Source organism: Protopterus annectens, chromosome 2.part1 (genome assembly GCF_019279795.1).
Source record: "Protopterus annectens isolate FY-2018-M chromosome 2.part1, PAN1.0, whole genome shotgun sequence".
Taxonomy (NCBI): domain Eukaryota; kingdom Metazoa; phylum Chordata; order Ceratodontiformes; family Protopteridae; genus Protopterus; species Protopterus annectens.
In genome coordinates, this window is record NC_056729.1 from 1,346,690,717 (window position 1) to 1,346,712,590 (window position 21,874).

General features: G+C 34.3%; 1 protein-coding gene across 1 annotated transcript in view; it reads left to right on the forward strand.

Annotated features, from left to right (window-relative positions):
• Positions 1–21,874, forward strand: part of ABLIM2 (actin binding LIM protein family member 2) — a 2,642,076-nt gene that overhangs the window by 1,001,996 nt on the left and 1,618,206 nt on the right. The window contains exon 6 of the mRNA XM_044062807.1: positions 16,347–16,440. Within this exon, the coding sequence (XP_043918742.1) occupies positions 16,347–16,440 (94 nt within the window). The remainder of the gene's footprint in view (positions 1–16,346; positions 16,441–21,874) is intronic.

Sequence of the window (21,874 nt, forward strand, 5' to 3'; positions counted from 1 at the left end):
GACCAAGCTAGTAAAGATGTGCAGCAGGTATGGGTGATAAAGGATAATGATGGGGAACGTACGCACAAGCAAGGAGAGTGTATTGAGCAGATGGAAAGAGTAATTTGAGGGGTTGATGAATGAAGAGAATGAGAGGGAGAGAAGGTTGGATGATGTGCGGATAGTGAATCATGAAGTGCAGTGTTTTAGCAAGGAGGAAGTAAGGATATCTATGAAGAGGATGAAGAACGGAAAGGCTGTTGGTCCAGATGACATACCTGTGGAAGCATGGAGGTGTTTAGGTGAAATGGCAGTGGAGTATTTAACTATATTGTTTAATGAAATCTTGGAAAGTGAGATGATGCATGAGGAATGGAGAAAAAGTGTTTTGGTACTGATTTTTAAGAATAAGGGTGATGTGCAGAGCTGTAGTAACTACAGAGGGATTAAACTGATCAGTCACAGCATGAAGTTATGGGAAAGAGTATTGGAAGCTAGGTTAAGAAGGAAGGTGATGATTAGTGATCAGCAGTATGGTTTCATGCCAGGAAAGAGCACTACAGATGCAATGTTTGCTCTGAGAGTGTTGATGGAGAAGTACAGGGAAGGTCAGAAGGAGTTGCATTGTGTCTTTTTGGATTTAGAGAAAGCATATGACAGGGTGCCTAGAGAGGAGTTATGGTATTGTATGAGGATGTCTGGAGTGTCAGAGAAGTATGTAAGAGTGGTACAGGATATGTATGGGGGTAGTGTGACAGTGGTGAGGTCTGCGGTGGGAGTGACGGATGTGTTTAAGGTGGAGGTGGGATTGCATCAAGGATCAGCTCTGAGCCCTTTCTTATTTGCAGTGGTGATGGGCAGGTTGACAGACGAGATCAGACAGGAGTCTCCGTGGACTATGATGTTTGCAGATGACATTGTGAGCTGTAGTGAGAGTAGGGAACATGTGGAGGAGACCCTGGAGAGGTGGAGATATGCTCTAGAGAGAAGTGGAGTAAAGGTCAGCAGGACTAAGACAGAATATATATGTATGAATGAGAGGGAGGATACAGGAATGGTGAGGATGCAGGGAGTAGAGGTGGTGAAAGTGGATGAGTTTAAGTACTTGGGATCAACAGTTCAGAGTAATGGTGAGCGTGGAAGAGAGGTGAAGAAGTGAGTATAGGCAGGATGGAGTGGGTGGAGAAGAGTGTCAGGAGTGACTTGTGACTGACGAGTACCAGTAAGAGTGAAAGGGAAGGTCTACAAGAGGGTAGTGAGACCAGCTATGCTATATGGGTTGGAGATAGTGGCATTGACAAAAAGGCAGGAGTCAGAGCTTGACGAGGCAGAGTTAAAGATGTTAAGATTTGCATTGTGTGTGACGAGGATGGACAGGATTAGGAATAAGTATATTAGAGGGTCAGCCCAGGTTGGAAGGTTTGGAGACAAAGCCAGAGAGGCAAGATTACGTTGGTTTGGACATGTGCTGATGAGGGATGCAGAGTATATTGGGAAAAAGATGCTAAGGATGAAGCTGCCAGGTAGCAGGAAAAGAGGAAGGTCTAAGATAAGATTTATGGATGTGGTGAGAGAGGACATGCAGGTGGTTGGTGTGACAGAGCAAGTTGCAGAGGACAGGAGGAAATGGAAACAGTTGATCTGCTGAGGCGACCCCTAATGGGAGCAGCCGAAAGAAGAAGAAGAAGAAGAAGAATATGGACCTTAGCTAATCTATATTGGTTCCCAGGAATTGGAGCAGGAATGGTTAAACAACACCTAGATTTTATTTCCAACAATTATAAAGGAATCATATACTGGGAGAAGACTTTAATTGTACCTTAGAAGCTTCTGAAACCACCAAGAAGTCTTTTCATATAGCAACTATTTCAAAATCCTTAAAAAGCTGGATTGATTCATTTCATTTAATAGACACTTTTAAAGTAAAAGATGATAAATCCTTATTATTTTCCCATAAAGACCATAGATTTTGAACACAAACCAGAATAGACAAATTATTTGTAGTTCGGGATTTACAAACAAAAATCCTCAACTTCTCAATGGTTCCATGCCCCTTCTCAGATCATGACTCTCTGATAATGAAGTTCCAAATAGAGTTTAAACCTTTAATCTTCTCAACTAGAATTCCATCATATGTCATGAAAATTAAAGAATTCAGACCCTGGATATTGTCAGGACTACAATTATTTCTTGAAATTAATAATACAACAGAAATCAGTAGAGTCATGGTTTGGGACTCATTAAAAGTGCATTTATTTGGTAAGACCCATAGCTGGTATACAAACAATGTTAGAGAGTGGGAATCTGAATCATTAGACTTGCAAACCAGACTCTTGACAGCAAAATCTAAAAAAAATCAGAATTGTCCAGAAGTCAAAAAAGAAATAGAGGAATTAAATATAAAATATAATGAAATTCTAACACACAAAACTTGTCTAGCCTTGGAAAAATTAAAAATAAACTCATTAGCCACCTCCCCCAGATATCTACATAACTTATGTACAAGAATTAAAATACAATCTAAAGCAAATAACATTAGTAGTATATATCATGAAAAGAAAGGGAAAAAAGTATCAGATATAGGAGACATCCTTGAAGCATTTCGGTTCCATTATATGGAACACTTCAAAAAAGAAGATTTAGATACCAACAAAATAAACTTAGATACAAACCTTATCAGTATAAAAAAAATTCCAGAAAACGTAAAACTAGACCTACAAAAACCTGTATCCTACAAAGAAATTGTTGACAAGATAAAAGAAAGTAAATCTAACAAAGTTCCAGGGATAGATGGTATAATTACGGAAATTTACAAACTCTTCCCTTCAACAGTAATCTCCCTTTTTCATAAAACTTTGCTCGAAGTCCAGTCAGAAGCAAACATGCCACCCTCATGGAAATATTCTCTCATAACACCAAGTCTAAAAGATAGTAACCATCAGACCGTTGCACCTCATACAGACCTATATCATTACTGAATGATGGTTACAAAATATTCATGTCAATCCTAGCTAACAGAATGAAAATCCCACTTTCAAAGACAATTAATAATGATCAAACTGGATTTTTATATAACAGGCACACACATGATAATATTAAAAGGATACATACTCTTACAGATTATGTGAACAAAGAAGATAGAAGAACACTTGTAATTGGATTAGACATAGAAAAAGCCTTTGATTCCCTCAACTGGGAATATCTATTTAAAACTTTAGCATTATTTCCTCCTCCCTTCATCTTAATATTAAAAAACATATATATTAATAACTAAGCCTACATTAAATTAGGTCCTTTCACCTCAGAATCTATCCATATAACGAAAGGTACTAAACAAGGATGCCCCCCTTCTCCTATTTTATTTGCTTTGGCTATAGAAATACTTTGCAGAAATAATACGCAATAATCCAAGAATAAAAGAAATAGAAGTCTATGACCAGTACATATCTAAAATAATGCTTTTTGCTGATGATATTGTATTAACCCTATCAAACTACAGAGAGTCATTAGGAGAGCTAGAAGAAGTAATGGAGAAATTTTATAAGATTTTAGGTCTACACTTTAATAGATCAAAATCAAAATTTCTATTTTTAAATAAGAAAAAAGAACTACAAGTTACAGATAAATCCATCATATGAAAACAAGAACTTAGCTAAATTATTTAGGAATAGTGTTATGCAAAAATTTAAATGAAACAATATTAATGAATTATAAAAACATTATTGAAACAATAAATATATATATATATATATATATATATATATATATATATATATATATATATAGAAAAGTGAAACAAAATTATATTAACTTTTGAAGAGAGATTGCAATTGATAAAAATGGTCTTATTGCCAAAAATACTATATGTAGCATTAGCAATACAGTTAATTCCTGAAAGATGCATTCTTAAAGAAATAAACTCATGTTTAATAAAGTTTTTATGGTATCCCAAAAAGAATAGAGTAGCTCTAACTCATCACATTAGACCATGGAAACAAGGAGGATTGAACTTCCCAGAAATAGAAACATATATAAAAGCATCTGTGCTTAAAACTACAATAGACTGGATAAACCCAAATTATTTTGCCAACTGGAAAGAATTAACAACGGCTATATTAACAAATTAATTTAATCTGTTAAAAAAATTTTAATAGTAGACAAATCAAACAAACCCTGATACATACTATGCATAAGTATACAATATAATATAACAAAACCTTCTAAAACAACACTGATTAATCATTACATCAATTCCTTTAGGAAACTTATCAATACAAACATAGATCTAAAACTTTGGTTTGACCTTTTAACCCCATTTACCATCACTAAGAACTTTCCTCACAAAATATATAGGGAAACAATAACCTCCTGTGAATGAAATGGATTCTTATGCTAGTTGCATTGTGTAAATAAATTAAATGTTTTAGATATACATATGATAAAAACTGCTTATAATATTCCAACACAGGACTGGTTAACCTTACAAAGCATTCTAATGTACACTCAAGATTTATGCAGATTAATTAATAATTCCTCATTTAAAGATATTCCAAATCTAATATGTTTTTTGTATGAATTTATATATAATAGTTGTGAAAAGAAAAATTCCATTTCAAATCTGTATAAAGAGTTAATAACATATAAAACAATTCCCAAACCATCATATTGGCAATTCTTAACAAAAGGTCAGTCATTGCAGTTAACAGAAGAAATTAAAACTAACATCTTACTATCAGTTAATTACACCTCTAACACACAGTACTGGAAAATATTTAACTGGAAATACTTACATAGAGCATTTTTAACACCAGATAGAATTAAAAAGATCAGTACTTCTACAGATGGTTTTTGCTGGAGGTGTGAAAAGTCAAATAAAGCAGACTGGATTCATATTTTTTTATGATTGTAATACAATTAAATCATATTGGAATGGAATCAATTATTTTTTACAAGCTTTATTTAATGAATCCTTTACCTTAACTAAAGCATTGAATATACTAAATGTAAATGAAGGTCCCTACCTGAATACGACAAATATGTATTTGTTATGGACAATACTTGCTATATCTCGGAAATGCATAACCAGAAGGTGGAATTCATATACACCCCTGACCTTGGAAGAATTCTACACTTTACTAAAGACAACTGCATCAATGGAAATAAAAATCAAAGAACTACAAATCTATCCCAGGCCACTGGTAAATAATCCTTGGAAGAAAGTTATATCTTTGTTGGACACTCTGCAATAATCAATATTGTATCTCTAACTGATGTGTTAATTCTATATTTTAAAACATACTGTGTATATAACCGAAAGTCAAACTATTGTAAATATTGTATATAGTTGTTTAAAATGATATTTAAAAATGTTATGTAAATGTTATTTTAATTGAAAATAAAAACTTTTTTGAGGGAAAAAAAAGATGCAGGCAAACATATATTTATATAAAAGAAAACAAACCATATTAACATGTTCCTAGTTTCAAATATTATATATCTCTCACACACACACACATACACACACACACACACACACACACACACACACACACACACACACACACTTGCATAACTGTCAGTTCAGCATTACATAAATTGCTCAATTCCTTGTCTTCCCTTAAATCTCACTCCTCCTCCAAAGAATTATTCTTCATGTATTGTTCCCACAATTTCCATTTTCTTCATGTTATGTGCTCCTAACCTTTTCTAAAGATCACACTTATAGTTCTTTTATCTGTGTTACAATATTCAGTACAGCAAATATAGCTGGTTTAGACTTTAATTTTCATTTTCTAGTATTTATTTATTTATTTTGGCTCCCACTAGAATTAAACTTAGGAAAACCTTACTATGTCTAGGCAACTCAGATCATGATAGGCATCTCAGATCAAAATAATAATTTCCTTAGTTACACCCATTTCCTTACCCTGTATTTTTGACAGAGTACTCTGTAGGGAATTTTTGAAATCTGTGAACTCATTACACTCCCAAAACATATGTTTCCAGCTACCCATTTCTTCCCCATCACACCCCTAACATTTGCCATCCACCTGAGGAAAAATTCTTTTGAGTCTGCTTGGGGTATAAAAATGGGTCTATATTAGAACATCGAAAGTTTAATGGTTCGAATCACTAAAGGTTGACCTTTAATGATCGAACCATTAAAATTTCGAATGTTCAGAAAAAATAAATAAAAAAAAATAAATAAAATCTAAAGGGTATAGGCAGGGGGGCAAGCTCCCCTGCACCTCCACACCCCAGCTACTTAAATATACCAACTCCGAGACCACACTGCATTGAAGTAAATGGAAATCTCCCCTTACAGAGATTTCCGTTTACCTGTTCGACATTCTGCACTTTCGCTATTCTCGTGTCGACAATGTCAGATTTGACATTGCCGGCTTTCGAGAATACAATAGGTAACCTATAAAAATACCTATGTAAATACTTCCAAGCAAAAATCCCAAATCTTCTAGACTTTGTTGCATACTTGAGAGCCACAGACATGTCCTCCCATTGTTTCCTTGTGAATTGCTTTTCCAGTCTCTCTTTCCTAGCCTCCTCTGATTGATTCCTATAATTACTGTGCAGTGTTTTATATGCCGTACTAATTATTCCTTTTTTAATAGCAGCTTCTGTTCCAGATTCGACTAAAAAGTCTACCAGAGCAGGTCTTTCACTTAGGATTCCCCTATCCATTTCTCTTTGCCTATACCCTGATATCCTTTGAGACTGTCTTGACCTCATAATTGGCCTTGTTTATCGTAATTAGTCCTCTTAGTTTCCTGTTTAGTTTAATTTAGTCAGCTCATATCATTACTGGATTTGCTCTTCCTCATTTCGGCCATGACTTTTTTCTTTTGTTATATACCCTATTGAGGTTAGGATTCCACCAGTCTGGTTTGATTTTTAGAGTTTGTTTTGGGCTTATTTCTAGTAGGCACAGCAGCTTATACACAGCCATTTATGTGGTTGTACCTGGGTCTATTCAAGCAATTCCGCATAGGTTGCTGTGAACTTGGGGTTGGGAGGGGCAATGAATTTTGAGAAACTATCGCTTAATAGGATGTGGCTTGCTTTGGAATAGTTTCTGACTGTTATAGGGCTTGCTGGCATTACCAAGTTGATTTTTATTTTGAAAGAAATGGGGGGAGGGGTGTTCAGCACTCCCCCATATTAGTGAGTACCAGGTCCAGTGCATTTGAACCTCTGGTGGGTCATTTGTGGTAATAAAATCTAGGAATCATGCCTGCAAGTATGAGACAGTGTATGTTTCCCAGTCTATAGAGGAGTAGTTTAAGTCTCCCATGGGCAGGGTATTTGTTTTAATGGTGAGTGTCTCCAGTAGGTCTAGGTATGAGCTTTGGGATTCTACAGACATTGATGGTGACCTATAACTTGATACAGTTTGGTATGGAACTTTGTCTATGATGACTTGCACATAGATACATTCCAGGACACCATACTGTTTAAGCAACCTTATACTTGTTGCTAATACAAATTGAGACTATTTGTGGCCCCTCTGTGCAGTTGATGGTGTAAATGTGTGGAAGACAATGAAGCTTTGCAATGACAGAGTACTGTCTGCAGATTTAAACTATTTCTTAGTAATGGCATAGATGTCTGTATTCTCCAGAGTGGGGAGAACTTGTAGGGTGTGGAGTTTCTTGTTTAGGTTCCTATCATTGAGCAGTAACACCTTTATGTTTCTTTGGGTTTTATTTGCTATGTTAATTTGCATTGCCTAAAAAGGTATCTAAGGGGGAGGATAAAGTTTTAATCAATATTGAGAAGCATAGGAGAGACAGGTGCAAACCATCCTCGGTAAAGCAATGTGGTGGCTAAACATGTCCTCCCATGCTGACAAATATTGAATCCCCCTGGAAAGACACCTGAAATTAAGCCATTTATTGAATTCAATCATCTTTTTTTGCATTGTGGCATCAACTTTGGTGAAGGTAGAATGCTGCTCAGTGCAAGGCACATACCAATGTAAGACACATATTCATAAAGGTCAAGAATGTCCCTCTTCATATAGTCCAGGGAAGAAAATCCCAGTTCAGTATTTCCCACCTAGACTGTGATAGACTCATAGGTGTCTGTGGTGCTGCAACTTGAGTGCATGTGTAACTTGGCGGATCCTGACTCCACATAAGAAACTAACATTTATCTTCCCCTTGTTTAGTCTGGTGAGCAGGGCATTTGTGTGCTGTACAATGGAGTCCCCTATAACAAAAGTCCTAAGGTAATGTGCTTGCTTGCCTTATAGGCTTTGCTCTTCTGGGTGTAGGTATATGTGTGATGTTTGGTGTTGCTTTTGGTTGAGTGCTTTATAGATTGCTAAGGGTAGGCATTGCCATTTGTAGGCTTAGGAGATCTTTGAGATTTGGAAAAACTGCTTTCTAGTGCCTCAGCTTAACTTGGTCCCTCTCTGTGGTGGACACTGTGTGGTGGATTTAGTGTGTGTGTTCTTGACAACCTTGTTTGTGTGTAAAGATTTTGGCTTCAGTGAAATTGTGAGTGAGCATCTCTCATGTACTATCTTCATTTCTTCAAGGATGAAATGGTTGTCTTTGAACATGAGACAATTGCTACATTGTCTCCGAATGCTCATATTTACCAAGATCGCAATGGAGACATTTGGAAATTGCATATCCATGTTACTTGGACCTGTATTTGGGTGGGGTTTTGTGGGTTGTGTATTGAGTTATACAGAGGTCTCCTTGGGTGGTCTCAGTGGTTGGGACTGCACTTCAGCTGTTACCATTGCCACTTTGCTGACCACATATGGGCCTACCTATTTTGGATCCCATGTACTGTTGTTTGGAAATTATCTAATAATGACTAGGTCACCAGGCTCAAATATTCTCTACTGAGTTTACCAGATACTCTTTTGTTTTTTCTAATTCAATGTGTCATGCTTTTCCAGCTTTCTTGGTTCAGGAGATCTAGTCTTGCAGCTGGTCCCTCATTAAAGTCTGTTCCAGGGGCAGACCTAGCAGCGTATTTGCTTTCCATGCAAGTACATTGGCCATCCAGTCATAAATTCATGGGGGTGTGAATCCAGACTTTTGGTGAGAATTGCTTGAATTCTTATTTGACCCAGTGGACTCCATATATACCCCTCACCCCCTCAGAGCCAAGAAATATAGACAAAGGCAGAAATAATGGGGTGGGGGAACAAAGGCCCCAAAATAGGGACAGATTTTAAGTATTGTTCCTATAAATATAGAAAGTTGCTGGAATAACAGGTTTTGCATTATTGTGTGTTTTATGAAGTATATGAAGCTTGAAAATTGAATGTCTGTCATTATTTTATATTGTTTAGTGTCATCAGTCATAATCCTAAATGATTTGCCAGAAAGCCACACATTTTGTGAGGAACAGACCAAAAATATGAGACAAAAATCTGGATGTTATGCAAAAATCTAGACAGTTGAGTGGTATGACTCCATACTTTGAAGTTACTTTTTAAAGACATTCTTTAATTATTGTATTTACTCTTTCCACTTTTCTGAATATTGAGAATGGCATAGAATATGAAATTACTCCCAATGACTGAACCATGGCTTGTCACTTTACTGTTAAAGTACCTGCCTTGATCACTGTGAATTTTTCAAATCTTGTAAGATGCGACATAGGTTCAAATAGGTATTTCAAGAAACAACTGTATAAAAGATCAACCTGCCAAACATTAGTATTTGCTTGTAACACAAATGCTGAAACTAGACATTAAAAAAAAAAGGCTGTTAAACATAACAGGAGGGAACAATAACATCTTATCATAACGATAACGTCGTGTATAAGGATAACACACTATCCATATTATCTTTAAAGAGTAGTTCAGTGGCAACTGGTGACTTCAAATCAAAGGGGGGCTGCAGGAGACAGCTGAATGGGTGGGGCCAATGGGAAGGGATGTGGCCAACTAGAAAGGGGTGGAACTGTGCTCAAAACCACAAAAACTGGGACTTTAATTAAATACGCTGCCCTGGGTGCCAAACTGTCATTGTAAGAGTTCAATTAAGACAAAATGAAGTGGAGAAGAAAAAAATATTTCAATGCATTGGCTACATGACAGCTTACTTAATATCTAGATGAAAATGAAAAGGTTGTGAGGCACGAAAAAATAAATTACTTTTTAAATACATTACTGGAATGCCAGTCAAAATCAAGTATAAAAAACAAGCAGCACTCAACTCAAACCACTTCTCCTTGTACTGCAGTTCTAATTATAATTTATATTCAGCTTTATAAAAGTACCAAGTAACATGCTGAAAGTAGCAATCTGTGCGATACCCCCACTTGTAAAAATGTTTCTTATCCAAAAAAGGCCCGCTGCCTGACAACAACTATCTACTTGTTTCATAGGGAAAACATTTTCAAAATAAAAAATGAACAGCAAACAAGAAACAAGCACAAGATAAATTGCTTAAAGGATTACTGCACAGGTTATGGACCACACATGATAGATTGGCATTCTGTTTAGTTTACGGGTAAAGCCTGCAAAGATGACTGCAAGTCTCCAACAAATGTAATGAGCTTCTGAAAATACTGAAATCCTGTCCTTTATTACAAATACTGTCATATGCATTTCAATACCTAAGGCTTATATGTTATCTAGCTATGTAAATATTCTCTGCATGGCAACAACAAAAAGGCTTTCAATGTTTGTAATTTTTTAACAGTATGCTTATTAAAGCTTACTTGCATCTTACAATCTCAGACAAGCTTACCTGATAGTCATTAAAGCATTGCTACTTAAACACAGAGCAACATGGCACTGCAACATCATGCATTTTCTGAATAATAAGAAGCATAAATCAACAGTATAAAAAATATGACAGAAAACCAGAACATTCTGCAAAATCAAGGACAGATGAAAAGCCACTGTCATACTGGTGTCTACCTTGGATGGGGAAATACTCTGCACACTTACACTGCATAACTGCTCCTTGCCTTGCTTGGACACATCCAGAGCCACTACATGAGGGAGTCGGGTACAACAATTATGTCACAATTTGAAATGTCTCTGGCTGACGGTGATGGCCCTGACGCATTTATCATACCCCTCAACCTTAGAGCAAGAAATCTGGACAAAGCCATAAACAGAAGTGGGACAAAGGCCCAAAATAAGGACAATTTTTAAATATTGCTCTTACAAACTTAAAACGATAATAGAATAGTAGGTTTGCATTAGTATGAATTTTCTGAAGGGTATGAAATCTGGAACTCAAATGTCTGTCATTATTTTCTAACTTCAATCGTATTTGCCACTCATTTGCCAGAAAACCAAAATTTTATGAAAAATGGACCAAAAATGTGATGCAAAAATATAAAATAGCCACACAATACAGCTGTCAAAGAAGGGACACTTTTTAATATTTGTACAGTTAACTTGAGCAGCTGACAAAGTAAGAGAATCTACATGCATTTCTGAAATAAAAGTAATCTATAACTCTGATCATTAAAATTATTTATTAATTGTAAGCCCTCCATGTTTTCTTCCAAAATTGCCATTTTGCAGAGGGATTATTAGGGGGAGAGCAACATTTTGAGCCAATATTGGTGACAGTTGAGAGGTTTGGATATGCCTAATTCTATAAAGCGATTTATTTGCACATGCCTCTCAACCTCTTAATGCAGGAAATCTGGACAAGGACAAATATATTGGGGGAACATACAAACAGTATTAAAAATTGCTCTTGTATAAACATAGAGTTGATAAAATAACAGGTCTTGCTTTAGCATGCATTTTTCTGAAGGGTATGATGTCTGAAACTCAATGCCTGTCAATATTTAGTGACTTCATGACTAAATGATTTGCCAGAAAACTACACATTTTATGAGGAACAAACCAAAAATAAGAAGCAAAACTCTATTCATTCCGCAAAAATCTGGACAGTTGAGAGGTACAGTTCAGCCAGGGCTGTCTTTGAGTTTGCCGCCTCCCTCACAAAATCATGGTGAAATGGGGCCGCCCCCCTGCAGCCATTCCAATGTCCCATTGCTTGCCTATTTTGTCCCATTTACCATAAACATTGTAATGTAAATACTGCTTTACTTCTGCGATAATTTGGATTTCATTTAAAAGTTTTAGTTTATATTTTACAGCACAAACACTAATAGTCATCTGCTAAGCAAAGCAATATAGTCTCACAATGAAAGTAGACTTAGCATTACAATTTCTCTGCCCTTGAAACTCACATTCATTGAAACAGCATTGAAACCCACAGTCAAAGAAAATACATCCGGCCAGTGGCAGATAAAGATTAACTGTGGGCTGTTTTCAAATCATCGGCCCCATCCACACAAAACCTACACGTGTTCATTGATACACCTTCCTGATTGTATTAAATTATATTCCTTGTATAATACAGTAAAGTTGTTAGAGGGCATTTTAAATTTATTGTTTTGAACATTTTTCCAGTAAACAATGAAACAAAGTGCATGCACCAATAATGACAAAACTGCCATTTCAGAACATTTCCATCATAAAAGTCTACTCAAACTTCTACAATCCACCAGTATCAGTAAATGTGCACAATCTCTGCAAAAGTAAAGGTCGTCTAAATAATTCCATGTTAAAGAGATCTGTAATTAATGAAGTTGTTGCTGGTAGCAAACAACTTTATGTTTCATTGTTTCATCTACAAATAAAGTGCCTGTTGCCCTTGAGGAATAAATTGCCAATGTTACATTAAAAATGATAAGCTAGTAATATTGCAATAGGGAATGGATGACAAACTGATAACAGGTTCATAGTTACTAGGTATCTCCACCAAAGAGGACATTCTCAGGACTGCAGCATCCACCCACTTTAAAAGTACAACACAGTACAGTATCAGCAATGCATCTACATACTGTGGGAGTGGAACCTACAGCCTTCTGCATTAAAATCAAGTATTTAATCTGTTATGCTATTGACAATGCAAGCAGACTCAGCATAAGCAGCACTAAACTTCTCTTCCCCTGAATCTCGCTGCTCCTTGTAAAATCCACTCAACACTCAACTGTATCTCTCAACTTTGCAGCACAAGAAATCTGGAAAAAGCTAAACTTTATTAGGGGGGGGACTAGGGGCACATTTTAAACATTGCTTGTATAATCTTGGAAAGTTGCTAGAATAAAATGCTGTATTACCACCATGCATTTCACTGCCAAGACTTGAACCCAGGACCCTGTACACTACAGTCCGAGCAACTTACCACTATGCCAAATCAACTGTTTCTTGAAAGACAGGAAGATTGAAACTTAAATGGCTATCATTTAGTGAATTCAGTTCTCACCATAGCTCTCAACCTCTTAGCAGAAAACACCTGGATAAAGCCAATAATAGGGGAATACAGCCCCCAAACATAATCACTGAAGTCAGTTCTCACCATAGCTCTCAACCTCTTAGCAGAAAATACCAAGACAAAGCCAATAATGGAGGAATACATCCCCAAACATATTCACTGAATTCAGTTCTAAGCATAGCTCTCAACCTCTTAGCACACAAAACCTGGACAAAGCCATTAATGGGGAATACAGCCCCAAAAATAGGGACACATTTCAAATATTGATCTTATAAACTTAGAAAAGTGCTAGAATTTGTGTTGCCTTGTACTTTCTGAAGAATATGAAGTCTGAAATACAAATGTCTGTCATTATTTAGTGAATTCAAAATCCAGAAAACCACAGAGTTTATGAGGAACAGAAAGGAACAAAAATATGAGGTAAAAATCTGAATAGTTTACACAAGTGGTGGTGGTTAGGGAATTCAGGATCTTGCTACCTGCACCCAAGGTGCAGGGTTTGAGCCCAAGTTACTCTCTCTAGCCACCAGGTATATTTCCTGAGGTTTCTGTCTAGCCACCAGATATATTTAACTGGGAAATTTCACACACACAGAGTTTGAAATTCACAGCAGTTTCATCACACAGTACCTGAGTTTGGAATTGCAGCAGCTTTTTCTGCAAGAACTTCGTTCAGAATAATACAAAGTCCCTTCTTCCTGCAAGAGCAGCTATCCATACGTGCCTGCAGATGTTGCAGTCCGATCCCCTTAAAGTCTATGCGGTTGTAACATATAAAGTATTGCATTATAACTATAGGATCACTCAAAAGAGGTTAGAAAGGATTGGGAAGAGAGGTTGGCTAAGCAATTCACAAAGAAGCATTGGGAGGGTATGGCTACCAAATATGCAACCAAGCCTAGTAGATTTAGGATATTTGCTTAGAAGTGTTTGTGTAGGCATTTCTATACCCAAAGCAAGATTTTTTCTTCAAGTTGAGTGCAAATGATAGTGGTGTCATGGGGAAGAAAGAGGTACTTGAAAACATATTTCCAGGATGTAATGAGTTGGCAGACTTACAATTCCCCGCAGACTACTCTGTCAGAAATACTGGGGGAACAGATTGATGTAACTAAAGAAATAATTTTTTGAGCTGTGATAGAAAATTGGAATTGCGGCTTTTCTGAGCTTAATTCTGGTGGATGTCAAAAAAGCAATTACTAGAAAATGGAAATCAAAGTGTAAACCAACTGCACTAGAAGTAGTGACTATAATAACAGATATAAAAGAACTGGAAGTGGTATCCTTAGAAAAGAGGAGGAGCAAGTTACATAGAAAAGAACGGGAATTGTGGTAACAGTACATGCGGAGTAATGTTTTGGACAAAGATTGAGGTTTAAGGGAAAGCAGGAATTGAATGAGCTATGTAATATTTAGCAATGACTGTATAGATTGTAAGTGGTGTATAATGTTTACAACTGAAAATATGTCAATATGATTTGTTTTATTTATATAAATGTATGATTTCCCCTGTTATAAGTGATAATTCAGTAAAGGTGTTTCCTGTTTAAAAAGAAATAATCAAAGTAAATCACAGAAAAGCCTACTGATAGAGGTTCCAAAATCACTAAAAAGCACAAATTTAGTTAATTTGTTAACTGGTTAAGCTTTCTTTGGTAAAGGAAGATATTAGAACAATAAATCAGTCAAAACTGATAAATCCATAATACAGAAGAAAGAAACGGTGTAAGGTGGGTTGCTAATACAGAGCAAGTCAAATCAATGCATTTGATATCCATAAAGAAAACAATAACTTTATAAAAAGGATAATTTCACGTATGCACTTGAACAAATAATCAAATGCAAGTACTGAATATAAACTGTATAACATATAAATTTCAGTTGAAATTAGGTTAGCTATGTTTATTCAACAGACTGCTAGTATAAACCACTGGAGATAAGAGAGTGAAAATCAATAGGCAGTATAGTGGCTTATTACAGGGACACAGATTTTTTTTTTTTGTGGGAATAACAGAACTTTGCCTGAAAAACAAAATCATAACAGTTTGGTGGCTATTATCCTGTCACTTTTCGGCACAATGTTCGTGTAGTGGTGGTAAACTTTGCAGTGGAGCTTCAACATACTGGTTCAAGCCTGGGCTTAGGTGTTTGTTTGGGTTGGGGGTTGATATAATGGTTAAGGTATTTACCTCACTGACACAAGGTACAGGGTTTAAGTTTTACCTTTGAAAGGGAAATTGGCTAGGCTTAAAATGTCCCACAAGGGCAGCTAGCCTGGTTCTTACCTATGAAAGTAATACCACTTACAGTGATGTAGAAGTTAGTGTCACCATCAAGATTAAGATACACCTAATGCATACTTTTTCCTTCCTTCTAACTTTAATTGCATTTTAATACATTTTGAGACATGGTTTTTAGTTTGAATTTTCTAAAAGTTTTATGTAATATGAAACTGTACTGTACAGGCCTTGGAAATATATAAACAGCTATTACTGTATGCTTGCCACTGGTAGAGCTGTATATAACCTGCTATCTTAAAGTTACCAATATTATAATGGTTATAACCTATTTATACATCTTTGCATCTTGTGCAGGAGCCACACACAATCAATATATAAAGTCATTTGTGTAATCAGTGATCAGTTGCTGACTACCAATCTTAATTATACATTTTTTAAATAAGGATGACAAAAGTGTTGTGCGTACTATAAGTAAGTGCACAAATGTATTGTCAGTATGGTGACAGACTATGTACATGTTTTGTAATGCAATATTGTGCCTCTGTCATAGCTGAAAAGGGTTTGTCAACTAGTCCAGTTTCCTGGTTATCAAACATAAATAATACATACATAGACTGCTTCTTAGTTCTCTTGCCCTAATAAAGGTGAAGCATTTGACAGAACTGTAGACAATTTCTAACTTAACTAATGTATTATGTATGGAATTATCAGATTATTTGTTAGATGGTATTCTTTTACCTTCAACCATTATCAAACATATATGGGTATAATGAACGTCTGCTTTAAAAGATGTATGTTTTTGTTTTAAATACCTTTTTTTTGGTTCCAGGGAAGGTATTCCATATTGTGAAACTGACTATCATGCAAAATTTGGAATTAGATGTGACCACTGCGAGCAGTATATTACAGGAAGAGTCCTGGAGGTAAGACATTGTGTGTTATGCCATCCAACCAGTGAGAACCGAAAGATCCATGAACAGAAAAACAAAACAAACAAACAAAAAAAAAGAAATATAGATGCTTGCATGGATTATGTCAAAAGTGCACATTATCAAATGCTTTGCTGAGTGTATTTAATATTGAATGCTCAATATTTCAAATGCACAACTTCTCAACTGCATTAAATCAAATGTTACTTTTTTTTTCTCCAATTTTTTTTTTTATTTTTCAAATACATTTGAATGAATTCCATGGTATTTATACATAACATCTTAACTATGTACACTATTTACATTAACCTGACTTTATAACAGATCTTAATGTATACAGTTACTTTCTAAGTATGTCCAGTCTATTATCAGAGTGTCTGATCAAGTATTGTATAGTGTCAATCAACGATAAGACTTTTCCCCAAGGGGTTGTTGATAAATGGCTTTGGATACATTCTTAGTTCTTTAATTTTAATTTCCAATAATGCTGTGGTCTTCATTAGGCTGTAGAAGTCTTCCAAAGTTGGTTTTGTGTTTGTATTCCATGTTCTTGTCATACACTTCCTTGAAATTGCAAGCATAGTCCATACTAGATACATGTTTGACCTATTCAAATGAGGACCTTTGTTATACAAGAGTTTCAGTTAACTAAAATGATTCATTAAATAAAGCTTGTAGAAAGTTATTAATACTGTTCCAAAATGGCTTAATTTTAACACAATCAAAGAAAATGTGGTTCCAATCTGCATTGTGTACTTGCACACATCTCCAACATATTCCTTTTATGGAAGAACTAATTTTACTGATTCTGTCTGGGGTTAAGAATGCTCTGTGCAAGCATTTCCAATTAAAAACTTTCCAGTATCATGTAAAGGATGTATATTTAATCAATAATAAGATATTTGTTTTAATATCTTCAGTTAACTGTATCGAGTGTCCTTTTGTTATATATTTCCAATATGAGGTTTTGGGTGTTGTTTTATAGTTTATCAATATTTTGTAAAATTTTGAAATACTGTTTCCCATGTCAAAGTCATTATATATGATTTCATATATGTATTTCGTAAATTTAGGTATTTCTTTAAATGAAGAATTGTTAATTATTCTACTTAAATCTTGGAAATATGACAGAATACTCTGTAAAGTTAGCCAGTCCTGTTGTAGAATTTTGTATGTTGTTTTTATTACTTGCATATCTAAAACTTTTAGTTCTTTGAAACATTGGAGCCAACAAACAAATCCTTTCTTTTACCAGGAATTTAATCAGTTCTCTATATATTCTATGTGGAAAGTTCTTTGTGACTATAAATGGTGTTAAAAGATCAAACCAGATTTTTAAATCTATATTTGCAATAATAATTTTCCCAAATGAGTCAATGTAATAATTAATTATATGTGTTTTAGTGGGTTTAGTTATGTTTTATTGCATACTAATACATATGTGCCATGGCAAATTGTTTTTAATCTGTTATTTGAATTTTTTTGTAAGTCAAATTCATTTATTGATATTACAGTTAGTAATTCTTTCCAATTTGCAAAGTAATTTGGACTTATCCAATCTGAGATTGTTTTAGATATTGATGGTTGTATATATGTTTCTATATCAGGAAGGTTTAATCTTCCCTGTTTCCATGGTCTGATATGATGTATTAACGCTATTCTGTTTCTTTTGGGACACCATAAAAATGTTATTAGGCATTCATTTATTTCTTTAATATATTCCTTTCAGGCAACAGTTGTATTGCCAAGGCTATATATAGGATCTTGGGCAGTAAAACAATTTTTATTAACTGTAGTCTATTTGGGCAATAAAACCATGTTTATTAACTGTAGTCTATCTTCAAATGTTAATATTATTCTGTTCCATTTTTCCACAGATATTTTAATTGCATTGATATTATTGCAGTTTTTTTAGACTAATTCATTATTATCCTTGCATAACTCAATTCCTAGACATTTTAAGGTATATTCTTGTTTCCCTATGATGTGATCCCCTTAGTCTGCAGTTCTTTTTTTTATTTAAAAATAACAATTTTGATTTTGATTTATTGAAATTGAGTCCTGAAGTCATGTGAAATGTGTCAATTAATATATTTAATTCTTCTAATGTCTCTTTTGTATTAGATAATGTTAGTAATATGTCATCAGCAAATAGCATTACTTTAGAATTGTATTGTTCATAAACATCTATTCCTTTGATTTTTATATTGTTACGAATTGAATCTGCCAATATTTCAATAGCCAAAGCAAATAGAATCGGTGACATGGGACATCCTTGTTTAGTGCCTTTTGTTATATGTATAGATTCAGAGGTAAAAGGACCTAACTTGACATATGCTAAATTATTTGTATATATATTCTTTAGGAGATGAACAAAGGATGCAGGAAATTCAAATAGCATTAGGATTTTGAATAAATTGTTCCAATTTAGGGAATCAAAGGCTTTCTCTATATCTAAGCCAATTAGGAGAGTTTCTTTCTTTTCTTTATTAACATAATCTATAAGATAAATTATCCTTTTAATGTTGCATGTGTGTGTTTATGATATATAAATCCAGTCTGAGCATTATTTATTGTTTTGGATAGTGGCATTTTCATTCTGTTAGCTAATATTGCCATAAATATCTTATAGTCATTATTTAATAATGATATAGGTCTATATGAGGTACAGAGGTTTGGGGATTTGTTTTTCTTTAGGATTGGTGTGATTAAGGAATATCTCCAAGAGGGTGGTATTAAAGCTTGTGACTGAATTTCTAATAGAGTTTTATGGAAGAGAGATAGTATCTTTGAAGGATAACGTTTATATATTTCCATAATTATGCCATCTATACCTGGAGCTTTATTAGTTTTACCCTCTTTTATTGCATCTGTAATTTCTTTGTAGGATATGGGTGCTTGCTGATCTAGTTTTAATTTTTCTGTTTTTTTTTATATTAGAGCATTTTTCATCTAGATTTAATTGATCGGTATGTATATTTTCGTTCTGGAAATGTTCCATATAGTGATTTCTATAGGCATCAAGAATATCACCTATATCTGAGACATTTTTCCCTTTCTTTTCATCGAAGATACTTTTAATGTTATTAGCTTTTGATTGTATTTTGGTTCTTGTGAATAAATTATGCAGATATTTAGCAGATGTGGCCAAGGTATTAATTTTTAGTTTTTCGAAAGCTAAACTTGTTTTATGTGTTAGAATTTCATTGTATTTATTGTTTAATACTTCTACTTTCTTTTTCATCTCCAAATGACTTTGATTTCTTTCAGCTTTTACTGACAAAAGTTTGGATTGTAGATCTAATAATTCAGAATCTCATTCTCTGATTTTGTTTATACCAGGTTGGGATTTGACCATATATGTAAGCGTTTAATGAGTCTCATCATTATTTTATTTATCTCTGTGGTGTAATTAATATCTAAGAAGAACTGTAATTCAGATAATAACCAGGATTTGAACTCTTTAATTTTAGTTATATATGATGACATTCTGGAGTTAAAGATTAATAGTTTGTACTCATTTTGAAGTTTTAGTATCAATGAATTATGGTCTGAAAAGGGGCAGGGGATGATTGAGAAATTAATGATTTTAGAGTGTAAGTCATGGGCAGCAAATATTTTATCTATTCTAGTTTGGGTACCAAATCTGTGAGCTTGATGGGAAAACAACAAAGATCTATATTCTTTAAATTTGAAAATATCTACAAGATAAAATGATTCTACCCACTTGTGTAAAGCTTTTGATACAGCAAATGTACGCAGCGGTCTTTTATTTGTAGTTTCAGAAATATCACATATACAGTTAAAATCTCCTCCTAATATTAAGTTGCCTTTATAATTATTGGAAATGAAATCCAAGTGTTTTTTTAACAGTTCCTGTTCCAATGCCTGGGAACCAGTAAAGATTGGCTAGGGTCCATATTCTGTTATTATATTTAACTATTACTAATGCCATAAGGCCTTCTTTATCTTCATACCTATAAATGCTTTCTGGTTTAATCACATTTGTTTTCCATAAAATTGTTACCTCTTTTGTCTTTGTCTTATAAGTGGATTGTGCCAATATCATATATGCCTTAGGATTCCATTTGTAATTGTCATTTATTTTGAAATTAGTTTCTTGAAGGAAAACAATTTGTGCTTTGTTCAGTTTTAAATATTTCAGTAGAGTTGATGTATTGGTCAGGCATACTAAAATGTTTTTGTGAAATAAATTTAAATTAATAAATGTTAACAAAACTAAGATCCGCACTAGCCATGGAATGAAAATAATTCCTAATCTGATGGATAAATTTAAGTCCATCAGATTATCACTCATACCTTGAAAATCCAGAACATCTGAGCTCCATAAATTGAATTATCATATGGAGACTACTTGTAATAGGAATAAGCAGTTTTTATATTATTTTGAACAGATATAGTACTGTTGTAAATTAGACAGAATTCTAATACAATATAAATGTCCACTTATTGTATAAGAATTAATATTTACATGAAAGATAGATGAAAAGCAATTCAATCATAGTAAAGTAGGATGTATCATATATAAAACCTCAGTAAAAGATTATAGCACACAGTTATTTAACATATTGATGAAGTCTTTCAAAACTTATTACTTAATATAAATAGATGGTAATAATATTTATACCTAATGTTTAGGGTCTATATTACATAAACAAAGTTTCAGAACTTCGAATACCATATGGTCAGCACCATATGATCAAACTTCTGAAACTTCGAAACTGTAAAAAAAAAACAAAGTAAAGTAAATTTAAAGTGTTTTAGCAGGGGGGCAAGCCCCCCTGCATCCCCCACCATCCGCTACTTAACTTAAATATACCAACTCCAAGATCCCACTTTGATGGAGAATGGCACAGAAAGGGAAGATTTCCCTTTCCTACACTGTAGCATGATCTCAGAGTTGGTATATTTAAGTAGTGGGGGGTGTGGGGGTAGCAGGGGGCTTACCCCCTGCTTAAAGCATTTCCTTTTGTTTGTTTAGGTGCTTTTTTTTTTTTTTTAGAGTTTCGAAGTTTCATAACTTCAGTCATATGGTGTCGACCATATGGTATTCGAAGTTCTGAAACTTCGTTTATGTAATATAGACCGTAATGTTTATAATATAATGTATATTTACTGGATATATCAGAAGTTATATTTCGTTTGCCAGCATTTAAGTAATCACTTTGTTTGTTGCTAACTTACTTAAAGCATCAAGTTTGTTTTATATGAACATTGATGAAAAGTTAGTGCATTTTAATTATCAGTGCATCCCTCTTCCCCCTATTTCCTACACATAAGGATTGTCATATCTGTCATTACTTATTATAAAATGAGTGAAATTATAGGTTAAAAACAACAAATTCACATGTTGTGATTAATGATTACAAGTTCCCTTTCCATATTCATAAATTGCCATTTTATGGCA